A 12,577-nucleotide genomic window follows, 5' to 3' on the forward strand; every position below is an offset into this window, starting at 1 on the left:
CCAGAGTAAAGCCCCAGCTCAGCTAAACTCAGCCACACAATAAAATCCGGTGTGGGCAGCCCGTCAGCAAGTTTGGCCTGTTGTAGCGCTAATGGACACGGTAGTCACTATCACGCGACCGCGTGTGCCAACATAGCTCAGAACGACGGGAGTAAAACAACATTTCCCAGCATTCACCGCCACGACCGCTAGTTTATCCAATGGACATTCGATGCGCTACCAAAGTAACCAATCGGAACGTAATCTCATAATTCTAACGGTTAAATACCATGAAAATCCCTCTTATCAGCGCTATTTACTTATTTAATTTTCCACACCTGGATACACGACAGCAATGTTGTGATTTTGGCGCAGGACACGTGCTTCACACATCGTCACGGGTTTGAAGTTTTAAGAAGGTGAGATGATGCGCGTGATCACCTTTTTTAAACATTATTTATTAATAATCTCCCTCTTTGAAGGTAAAGTTGTATCAGTTTTTATTAAAGGTAAATTGTGATTATTATGTGCTGTATTCGGTTTGATGTCCGATTACATGTTTTAAACTGACAGAAGAGAAGACATGCTGGCAGGTGTACGGGTGTGTGTCCGCTCTAAAGGTTGGCCGGTCCGTGGCATGAGCTTGTCGCCGCGTCAGATCAACCGATGGCCGAGCTATGATGAGTCCTCCGATCCCCCTGCGGACAGTCCTCGCGTCCTCATCACAGGTGCTGTTTGTTTTGCAAATGTCTAAATAACGTATTGCAAACCTAAGCTCAAACTCTATTGTTTTGGTGGAAATAGTCATCAGTTCCATCACGTCTTCTGTGCTTGTTTTCAGTGCCTCGTACAGTAAGAGACCATTCTATTGATTTCCACGACAATAGGTTGGGGGTAAACAGTGTTTAAAGCGCTCCGCGTGTGCACAATGGAGCGCGTGGCTGTTTTGTGTCTGTGCAGTAGCGTGTAAAGAGTGAGTAAATGGAATTTCAGTCGAAGTGAAGCTGAAAAATGTCTGGACAATAACAATCACGGAATCTATTTAAAAGTTACTTGCGCCTGTTTATGAAACGGTTTCACTCTTGAATAATCAATTATGGTTCATTTGTGCAATGATTTAAAGTGCATAACCACAAGGCTATAGAGCATCTGCGTTCTTAGCGTCAACTAAATTCTTTATAATAGCCTCAGTACCTACCTTTTTACTTATATATAAGTTACTGCAATCTGAATTGTTGTTTTGGTTGATCACACATGGATGATGTTTCTCATTCGTATAGTGTGGTATCATGTTTCTCTTCTGACCTCCAGCATAAGATTGTGAAGAAAAATAAAACAGATATTCGAGTAATATTTTCCATTCATTCTCATGTAGATAGAACACTTTTATTTGGCTTTCGTGGAAGTCCTATGTGGCATTGATTGGTGGGTGCAGTTTCAGTTTTAGGATGTTAGTTTCTTTAATATGTTTTGGCTCTTTTCATTGTTAAAGAGTTTTCTTCTGTTTAAAGGTGGACTGGGACAGCTGGGAGTTGGACTCGCTCAAATGCTGAGGTTAGTGAGCAGCTCTGAAAGATTCAGCGCTTCTGCTGTGTGACAGACTGTCAATTCAACTTTGCATAGATTGGATGTGTGCTTTGCATAGGCCTATAAACTGAATCTGCTTTGTAAATGTAACACAATTTCCATTTTTAAACTTTTTTCCAGTAAATTTGAGCAGAAACAATCTGCCATTTACATAAATTCCATGGAATTTCATCTTTCATTGCACTAATTTATAATAAAAAATAAGGTCCAGAGTAATAATAATAATAATTTTGTAAGAAATATGGTGTGTGTGTGTGTGTGTGTGTGTGTGTTTATATATATATACTGTATGTAACCAGTCATGCTCGACCTGCTCCAAGTGGGATTGATATAATTTAACTTAAACAAACTTAAACACACAGACACACAAACAGCGTCCACATGTGTCTCCCTCTCTCTCTAACTGGTGCCTCCGGCTTGTCTTTATCCCCCTTCCAGCTGATGAGGACAATTCAGCACCAGGCGTGCATCCTCACGGCCTGGCCACGCCCTCCACCTCGTCACACACACACACACACACACACACACATACACACACACACATATATACTGTGTATATATATACTGTATACACTGGCAGCCAAACGTTTGGAATAATGTGCAGATTTTGCTCTTATTGAAAGAAATTGGTACTTTTATTCACCAAAGTGGCATTCAACTGATCACGATGTATAGTCAGGACATTAATAACATGAAAAATGACTATTACAATGTTTTAAAAAAATTCAGAACTTCTTAAATTACTTCAAAGAGTTTTGGAAAAAAAAATCCTCCACATCCAGCAATGACAGCTTTGCAGATTCTTGGCATTCTAGTTGTCAGTTTGTCCAAATACTCTTTTGATATTTCACCCCACACTTCCTGTAGCACTTGCCATAGATGTGGCTGTCTTATGGGGTACTTCTCACGCACCTTACAGTCTAGCTGATCCCACAAATCTCCATGGGTTTAAGATCCATAAAACTCTTTCAGTTGTCCAATATTTGTTGACTTTGCCAACTCTTACCTTTTCTTTTGGATTTTCTGTTTCAAAAGTGGCTTTTTTCTTTGCCATTCTTCCCATAAGTCCTGCACCCCTGAGTCTTCTCTTTACTGTTGTACATGACATTGGTGTTGAGCGGGTAGAATTCAATGAAGCTGTCAGCTGAGGACATGTGAGGCATCTATTTCTCAAACTAGAGACTCTGATGTATTGATCGTCTTGTTTAGTTGTACATCTGGCCTTCCACATCTCTTTCTGTCCTGGTTAGAGCCAGTTGTCCTTTGAAGACTGTAGTGTACACCTTTATATGAAATCTTCAGTTTTTGGCAATTTCAATCATTGAATATCCTTCATTCTTCTAAACAATGATTGACTGATGAATTGTTTTGAGAAAGCTGCTTATTTATTGCATTTCTGACCTTATATTGACCTTAAGAAATGCCAGTCTATTACATACTGCGGCAACTCAAAAACAAACACAAATACAATGTTAAGCTTCATTTACGAACCAAATAGCTTTCAACTGTGTTTGATATAATGGCAAGTGATTTTCTAGTACCAAATTAGCAATTTAGCATAATTTCTCAAGGGTAAGGTGTTGGAGTGATGGATGCTGGAAATGGGGCCTGTCTAGATTTGATCAAAAATTACTTTTTTCAAAAAGTGATGGTGCTTTTTTTTTACATCAGTAATGTCCCGATTATACTTTGTGACCAGTTGAATGCCACTTTGGTGAATTAAAGTATCAATTTCTTTCAGAAACAGCAAAATCTGTACATAATTCCAAACTTTTGGCCACCAGTGTATATAACACATTAAATTTTTTTCTGGAATTGCTTGCTATTTCTCATACTGAACTCCTTTTACATTAGGCAGCAATATGGCAAGGAAAACGTCATCCTGTCAGACATTAAGAGGCCTCCTGCTGAGGTTTACGAGATGGGTATGTTGACTCTCAGATATAAGACTCTGATAGGTTATATCAGATGCAACATATGTAGGGCCACATGGACAGTCAGGTGCTGTGAAACTGTCTATTCAATTTTACATTTATAGTTCTAGTTCATTTATTGGATCTCCAATTTCAGTTTTCCAAGTATGTTGCGAACCCTTGGCCTCTTTAATAGTCTTAAGTAGCTCTCATTTAACATTCCAAATCTGACGTGATTCTCCTCACAGGTCCGTTTGTGTATGCTGACGTGCTGGACTATAAAAACCTGAGGGAGCTAGTTGTAAATAACAGAATCACCTGGCTGGTGCATTACAGTGCATTGCTGAGTGCAATCGGGGAAGCTAATGTAGCTCTCGCGCGCACCATCAACATCACAGGTGGGAACACTCAGTAGTCACATATGCTTTAAGCATTTATGCGACATGACTAAAGTAATTTACAACATAAGGTGTCCACTATCCCTGACGTCCCACATTCTTTCCTTCTCCTGTTGCTCCTGTCCTGATCACCCACCCCCCCCCCTTTTTCTTTAGGTCTGCATAATGTGTTAGATCTGGCTCTGGAGAACTGCCTGCGACTGTTTGTGCCCAGTACCATTGGAGCATTCGGCCCTTCATCTCCCCGTGACCCGGCTCCTGATCTCTGTATACAGAGACCTCGTACCATTTATGGAGTTTCCAAAGTCCATGCAGAGCTGATGGGGGAAGTAAAGATTTATGTTTTTGCTACTTATGTTTTATTTGTCTGGGGAAATAATTGAAGTGTGTTTCAGATATCTGCAGCTTGTGTAAAAGATAATTTTAACAGGAGTCAAAGGGATAGTTCACCCAAAAATACTTAATCATTTACTCACCCTCATGACATCCCAGATGTGTATGACTTTCTTTCTTCTGCAGATCACAAACATTGATTTTTAGAAAAATATCTCATCACATTTTGTCCATTCAATGCGAGTGAATGGTTGCCAGAAATTTGAAGCTCCAAAAAGGACATAAAGGCAGCATAAAAGTAATCCATACAACTCCAGTGGTAAAATCCATGTCTTCTAAAGTGATATGATATAAAGAAGTCCTTTTTACTCTAAATTCTCCTCCCTTCCCAGTAGGTGGTTATATGCCCGAAGATTGCAAATCGCCAAAAACAAGAGAAGAATGTGAAAGTGGACTTAAATATTGATCTGTTTCTCACCCACACCTATCATATCACTTCAGAAGACATGCATTTGACCACTAACATTGTATGGATTACTTTTATGCTGCCTTTATATGATTTTTGGACCTTAAATGTTCTGGCCACCATTCACTTGCATTTTATGGACCAACAGAGCTGAGATATTCTTCTAAAAATCTTTGTTTGTGTTGAGCAGAAGTCATGCACATCTGGAATGGCATGAGGGTGAATAAATTATGAGTTAATTTATTGCTTTTGGGTGAACTATCCCTATAAGATCACTGCACTAAACCTCAATTAGCTTGATGTGAACTCTTTATTACATAGAGTAAGACTCAAACTGTACAGTGGCCCCAAAAAGTATATGGACACTAAATTCTCACCTAATGATGTATGAATGTCTTCACCTTATATAAAACAAATCAAACCAAATTACATTTAGATTTAAAAAAGACAGCACAATTACACAATTCAAGAAAAATACATTTGTTTAAAATATGTTTGTTAGGTTTATATTACTGCACATATAAATGTCTAAACCTGCTTGGCATTTCTGCCTGCCGCACCAACGCCGGTGCCTTCAGTTGTTGGGATCATCAGCTGGGAGCCACCTATCATCAGGGGTGTAAAGTAATTGTGTAAAAATACTTAAGTATTATTTTTTGGGATTAGTACTTTACTCGGGTGCATTTTAAACTTAATACTTTTACTTTTACTTAATTATATTTCCAAAGAAAATATAATTAAATTAAATTAAAATTTTTGCAGATAATTTCCTTTCTTCTTACTGGACTTAAGCTGACATTCCAATGCATCCGATAACGACAGATGACAAATCAGTGATCCGTCATTTCAAATGGAGTGTCGCACGGTAGTTGTGTGAAATTCCAACCATCTGTAATTTCGGATTTGAGCGTCAGATACGTTTAAATATTTGTGCGACTGGACCATATGTGACCACCCTACTGAATGTGATGTATTTATTCAAAACTATGAGCATCAAGTGAGAAACACTCTCACTTAACTTCATTCTAAATGCCTGCTACTTCTACAGATTTGACAGTTATGAAGTCAAAAATGTTAATACATATTGCAAATATATATATAAATATAAATCCAAAAGGCTTTTGCAATTAAATGTGTACATGTCATTTACTTCTACACTTGACTTCATATTTAAATCATCTCTATACATTTATTCTCCCTATTTGCTGAACTAGTTTTGTTGTTGTTAGTCAACTAATAATTATAATAATAACTATAAAACCAGCAATGATAATAATAACAATAATAAAAATAATGGAATCTGAGTAAATCTTAATTGTGAATTGTATTGAATTCATCCATATGCTCAACAGCAAGGTTTGGTAGCACAGAAAACAATTCACAAAACCAACAACATTACTAACATTCTTCAAAGCTTCTTTTGAATTGTTTTATATTTCTCTATGTCTCAAGAGGGTGGGTGCTCTGACATCGCAACTCGTGAGTGCCTTCTCCCATGCAATGAACACTGCATGACTATGTCAACCTTTTTGCTTTATGTGGTTCATAAAACATCTCAGGGCAATTCCGAAGTGAAATGTCCACTATGTGGTGCTAAAAGCGAGTGAAATGTTCTCCTGATCAGATGAGGTTCTTAAGGTTAATGTTCTATCGAGATTTAAATCAACAAAACCAACCTCCCTACCTTAAACCTAAACCTAACTGATAGGGTCATAATGTGTGAGATGAAAAAACTTGATTTCTGAAGCAACCGTGTAATTTTGTGATGCTTCTAAGAAACTTTCAGCTCACTCACGTGCTCTTCAGGACTTGCACCCCATTTCTTTGTATATGCAATACTCAGTCAGTTGAGCTACCATGCAATTTGACCACACTTAAACAAGCTTGTAAATGTAGTTGGTTATGTAATGCAAATGTTAAAATGAGTCATGCGCTATAGAAAAAGTGTTTAAATGTCATAAGATAGCACTGTGTGAGGAACAGAGCGAAAAGTGTTTATGTTCTGCAGTTTTACTCGTGATTTGGTGTGAAAAGAGATAAAAGTCATTGTTGTTTTAGTGCCTCTAGTGTTCATTCCACCAGGAAATTTACATACAACAGGCCACATAAAAATAATTTTGCAAAAAGGTTGTTATTGTAACATGATTCTAAAAAAGATTTGCAAATGCCACTGTCAGTGGAGACAGTAAAACGGTGACTTAACATACCAACCGATTTTAAACGCTTCAGTACAATTTAATATGGATACTTTTTTAAATTCACTTAAGTATGTTTTTGGCTAGATACTTGGACTTTTAATTGATTAAACTATCCACTCGGTATCAATACTTTCACTTAAGTATAATTTCTAAGTACTTTTTACACCCCTGCCTATAATGGATGTTTCACCCATTAATCCCAGAACATGTCCTGGTAGTGGCGCAGCAGTCAGGGACGTCTCTCTGTCACCCCCCGCAGCTGGACACAGGCTCCTTACTCTCCCATCAAGACATTCCCCCTTTCCATTCAAGACATAAATTCCCCATGAGCAGACCTACCCTACGTCCAAGGCCTCTTCTCTGTTAGGAAAAACACAAGCTATCAAACTCTGCCTACCACCCTACCACCAGTGCCTGTCCTTAATCCAATCCTCCCAACATAAAACAATAGATGTATAGTTCAAAATTGATGCAAACGTATTTAGACACTTTCTGTTTGTCTAACGTTGTGGACATTTCCATTGTTAATGCGCTGAACTACACTAGTGGTTACTCTGTCATGACATCTGTGTGAACTTGACTGCACTTTGTGCATCTACAAAAAATGTATTTAGGACCAGTTGAAATGTAAATGTCATTTCAATGTAAAAGTAAATGTAAATGTGAAGTTAGTTTTGAGAAAAATCACAGCATTAGTTGTTTGCAGATGCCACTTGATTTTTTTTTTAAACAAGTGCCTCAAAATGAATGTGTCCAAATACTTTTTGCGGCCTCTGTATGTATGTTAATATACAAAACAATCAATATTATAATTCTAATGGTGATGTGTAATTATGATATGCTAACTCCCTGACTGTGTTCTTATTGGATCAGTATCTCCACCATAAATACGGTCTGGATTTCCGATGCCTGCGATATCCCGGAGTCGTCTCTGCCAACACCAAGCCAGGGGGAGGCACTACTGGTAACTAGCCACCATCCATTTCCTCAATTACAGACACACAGTCACCTTCAGTAGGACATTCAGTAAACACACCCTTCTCCATTCCCCCACTCATTCTTACCTTTGTTATGTATTTGCTCCCAAACCCAGAAAAAAAAAAAACGCACTAAATCTAACCTATCTAATCACATACGTCCTCTCTCCCCTCAGACTATGCTGTCCAGATATTTCATGATGCCCTCAGCACAGGCCACCATGAATGTTACTTGCGTGCCAACACTCTGCTTCCCATGATGCACATCTCTGACTGCCACAGGGCCACTGTAGAGTTCATGCAGACCCCTGAAAGCCGACTGTCCCTACGTACTTATAACATCGCAGCTATGAGCTTCACACCTGAGGAAGTGGCAGAAGAGATCCGCAAACACCTGCCCCAACTGAGGGTCACCTACAATCCTGATACCATCCGGCAGACAATCGGTAAGAATGGCATGAGTGACAGAATGAGATGAAAAAAAGTGAATGAGTTAATAAATGAATGAAGGAATTAAATAAAGCTGTGTCATTTCTGTGACACCAGCATCACCATACAGAGTGGCAAAAATAAACATTGTTTTCAAACAGATTTTCAATCTGCCATTGGTTGAACAAAAAGATAGTCCCGATTCAAACTTACAATCAGATCAATGTGTTACCGTGCCACAGAGGCACAGTCTTTACACTTTTTGGAGAAATCAGTCTATGAGTGGTTTAATTATAGTTGTCATTACATATTAAGCTGGGATGTGAGAAAGCATTTTAACACTGAATACATTAAACACATCAACTTTAAAGGGATAGTTCACCCAAAAATGAAAATTCTCTCACCATTTACTCACTCTCATGCCATCCCAGATGTGTATGACTTTCTATCTTCAGCAGAACATAACCAAAGATTTTTAGAAGAATATGTGGTCAGCTCTGTAGTTTCATATAATGCAAGTGAATGGTGATAAGACTTTTGTAGCTCCAAAAATCACATAAAGGCAACATTGAAGTCATGCATATGACTCCAGTGGTTAAATCCATATCTTCAGAAGCAATTTAATAGGTGTGGGTGAGAAACAGATCGAAATGTAAGTCCTTTTCCACTTAAAATCTCCACTTTTACTTCTGAAAGCCACATGTGGTGCCTGTTGTAGGACTTTGATGCAGAAGCGAACTAAGAGAAATTCTACACCGAATGATTTATATTCAGAATCTACACTGACTTTCTCCTGATCTGTAAAGACATTTGGACTGGTGCCAGCAAGTCCTTTTACATACCTTTCACATCTATTATATAGCTTCTGAAGGTATGGATTTAACCACTGGAGTCATATGGATTACTTCTATGTTTCCTTTATATTTCCTTTTATTTTTGGAGCTACAAAAGCCACCATTCACTTGCATTGTATGGAGCTACAGAGCAGAGATATTTTTCTAAAAATCTTAATTTGTGTTCTGCTGAAGAAAAAAGTCATACACATCTGGGAGTGTGAGTAAATGATAAGAGAATGTTCATTTTTTGGGTGAACTATCCCTTTAAAGTGAGGTTTACTTTCTCCTATCCCATATGACCAATGGCAGGCGGTCGAGAAACCTGTTTGAAAACAGTCATTTATTTCTATTCCGTTTTGTGCTGCTAGTGGGGCAAATATTACACACTACACATTTTATCAGTAGTGTGAGACAAAATGCATTACTGTGTGGTTTGAAATAGTTCACAAAAAATATATATTTTTCAGAATTAGTACAAATAAAGTGTATCCAAAAGTCTCCATCACAACTTTTTATATCCAATCATACAACAATATTAATAGAATGATCCAAGTGTTTTGTTCCTTTTATAGCGGACAGCTGGCCAGTGCGATTTGATGACTCTAATGCACGTCAGGATTGGGGCTGGAAGCCTTCATACGGTTTATCAGAGATGGTCATAGACATGCTAGCCTCTATCCGTGAAAAGAGAACCAATGAAGGGCTACCTGTCAGCTAGTAGGTACTCTGAGGGACTGAAACAAGGACCACCAGCATTTTGGATCCCCTTGCCAATCATCGTAAAGAGAATACATTTCCAACCTCTTTTTTTCAGTCCAGGACTCTCCATGAGTTAAAGAGCTACTAACACTGAATGTCCTACACAAACTTATGCTTGTGAAGAAAAACATATACACCAACAGTAAAACTCAAATATGCTCAAACTGTCAGATTTTCTTACTGCTCAGGAGACTCAATGACTTTGTTCCCACAGTCTAAATAGTCATATTCCATACAATGTTGCATACTTTTTATGACGTTACATATGAGTTGCGGCCCAAATAACAGAAAAGAATGCCTGAAACCAGATTTGACTGTTCAGGAGACACATTTGAGAAAATCAGATTTAATCAGATTTCAAACCACATTGATGTGGTTTGTAAACATTGGATTTCATGTGGGGGGTTTGGCCATTGAGATGACCAAAAAATGGATTTAAGTCAGATACACCAAAAAAATCTGATCTTTGATGCCCGTTTTCACTTTTTTCTGTGGTCTACTCTTACATAGTTGTAAGTTGTAAAAGTTGGGTTAATATAGAACCCCCAATAACAACAAATTGTTTAAAACAAATTATTGAAAAAATATTCATGATCAGTACACACATTATATATACAAGGTGTTAAAGATTTATTTTAGAATAATTTTAGAGAAACCACAAACTATACTTAATAGTCTGATGCCATCACTAAAACACTGCTTCCCTAATTCTAAACAAAGAACATTCTTTGTGAAAGGGGTCAAATCTGCTTTGACCCCACAGTTGATTAATTAATGTAACAAGGACCATTAGTCTATTTTCACTTTAGTGCTCTAGACCACGCTATGCATTGTGTTTCTTAGAAATTGAATAGACTGTGTCATTGTGACCACAGACATGAGCAGAAAAGGTTTTAATGCTTTTCAGATGTAGGCTGGAAAGAGCTGCTTGAGCCAGAGGTTTGGTAAAACCCCACATTTCTCTTTTTTCATTTAGTTGTATTTAGATGTGATGACAAGTTCTGGATTCACAATCCATAGTTTAATGATGTGAATTAAATACTTAATCACTCAGCATTGCTGATGTATTATTAGAAACTGAGAGCCAAAGAGGCCTGTTAATTTAATCATATTTAAGTTAATTTATATTTTTACATTTGAATTGACTTAGAACTGGATAAAGCAAACAAAGCTGCCTTGCAATAGTGTATGCATAGAATAAGTAATTTTTGCCTGAAAGTCAAAAAGTCTTAGTCTGCTTTCTCTACACCAGTGCAGACAATTGATAAATGACTTTTAACAAAGAAACAATAAAGGATGACTCCCTAAACAGCGTGTAATTTTCAAACAAATGGATATTGTGTATAATTGGTGAAACTGCCTTAATTTTCAGCATCATATAACCTCAATTGTTTCTAAATAATCTAATTCAGAACTGGTGGAAAATTGAAGTGCATTGTAAATAAATTGCTTTAATACAGCATAGTCTTTGTGAATATTTTCAGTGTTGTTTTAAAATGAATAATTTTTTTGTTTTGAAAACAAGTAAACAAGCAAAATGTAAAGAAGAAAAAAAAGAGGAAAAGTAGGGAAGAGAGGAGGGAAGTAGAAGTAAGCAAGTTAGAACCAAGGACAAAGCACATACAGAATTCTAACGTTCCAAATTATTGCAAGAAAAGTACATAAAAATAATTCAAAACAAATAAAAAAAATAAGTTAGAATTGTAAGGCGAAGGGTCTGCTTTTAAAGAATAGTTCATTATAGTTGACCCAAAAATAAATTCTCTCATCATTTACTAACCCTCATGCCACCCCAGATTTTAATGACATTTTTTCTTCTGCTGAACACAATTGAAGATTTTTAGAAAAATATCTCAGTTCCGTAGGTCCATACAATGCAAGTGAATTTAAAGCTCCAAAAAAGCATAAGTTACCACACGTCTCCAGCGGCTAAATCCATGTCTTCAGAAGCGATATGATAGATGTGGGTGAGAAACAGGTCAATATTTAACTCCTTATTTTTACTATCAATCATTTACTTTCACATCTGTTTTTGCCAATTAGCATTCTTCATGCATATCACCACCTACTGGGCAGGGAGAAGAATTTATAGTAAAAAAGGACTTAAATATTGATCTGTTTCTCACCCACATCTATCACGTAAAGCTTCTGAAAATATACATTTAACCACTGCAGTCTTGTGGATTACTTTTATGCTGCCTTTATGTTCTTTTTGGACCTACAGAGCTGAGTCATTCTTCTAATAATCTTAATTTGTGTTCAGCAGAAGAAAGAAAGTCACACATCTGGTATGGCATGAGGGTGAGTAAATTATTTTAGAGAATAAAGGTGAACTTTTCCTTTAACTTAAAGGGTTTCTTGCAACCGACTTCTGCTCCTTGACTGAATTAAAACTTTTTAAGGCAAATAAAAGCAATAGGCTCAAATAAGCACACTAGTAAAATTATAGATATGTAGGTAGTAATAGCTTTACATTTTTACTTTGTCAGTTGTCACAGATTTGTGATCTGATAAATTCCTTTGCATCAGTGAACCAAACATATGGACAAAAACGAAAGTAGTAATAATGAACAACATCATTATGCAGTAAAACATTATAAAACATTACACTACTAGCAAAACTGCTCAAATTCTCAAAGGCAGTTCCGGGTCACATGACCAATCGAAATCTCCGGAAGTGATGTAAGAGCTGCTGAGGTGAG

General features: G+C 37.2%; 1 protein-coding gene across 2 annotated transcripts; it reads left to right on the forward strand.

The window, feature by feature from the left end:
* Positions 1 to 162: 162 nt before the first annotated feature.
* On the forward strand, positions 163 to 10,261 carry tdh2 (L-threonine dehydrogenase 2). 2 transcript variants are annotated; one of them, XM_052153362.1, is made up of 9 exons: positions 163 to 398; positions 553 to 707; positions 1,491 to 1,533; positions 3,421 to 3,491; positions 3,728 to 3,877; positions 4,034 to 4,206; positions 7,748 to 7,838; positions 8,028 to 8,297; positions 9,689 to 10,261. In XM_052153362.1, the coding sequence occupies exons 2-9, from the start codon at positions 563 to 565 to the stop codon at positions 9,832 to 9,834; spliced, it is 1,089 nt and encodes a 362-aa protein (XP_052009322.1). In that variant the 5' UTR covers positions 163 to 398; positions 553 to 562; the 3' UTR covers positions 9,835 to 10,261. The 2 variants fall into 2 exon arrangements, with proteins under 2 accessions (XP_052009322.1, XP_052009323.1); XM_052153363.1 differs by having other exon boundaries at positions 556 to 707.
* Positions 10,262 to 12,577: the final 2,316 nt, after the last annotated feature.

This window comes from Xyrauchen texanus, chromosome 22, assembly GCF_025860055.1.
Source record: "Xyrauchen texanus isolate HMW12.3.18 chromosome 22, RBS_HiC_50CHRs, whole genome shotgun sequence".
In the NCBI taxonomy this organism is placed as follows: Eukaryota; Metazoa; Chordata; class Actinopteri; order Cypriniformes; family Catostomidae; genus Xyrauchen; species Xyrauchen texanus.

What these genes read in the sequence shown, in the direction of transcription:
- tdh2 (XM_052153362.1), top strand. Translation starts at nt 563, where the DNA reads ATGCTGGCAGGTGTACGGGTGTGTGTCCGCTCTAAAGGTTGGCCGGTC. An exon ending in ATGCAGAGCTGATGGGGGAA is followed by an intron (nt 4,207 to 7,747) that starts GTAAAGATTTAT and finishes TTATTGGATCAG; the next exon opens with TATCTCCACCATAAATACGG. An exon ending in GCCAGGGGGAGGCACTACTG is followed by an intron (nt 7,839 to 8,027) that starts GTAACTAGCCAC and finishes CTCTCCCCTCAG; the next exon opens with ACTATGCTGTCCAGATATTT.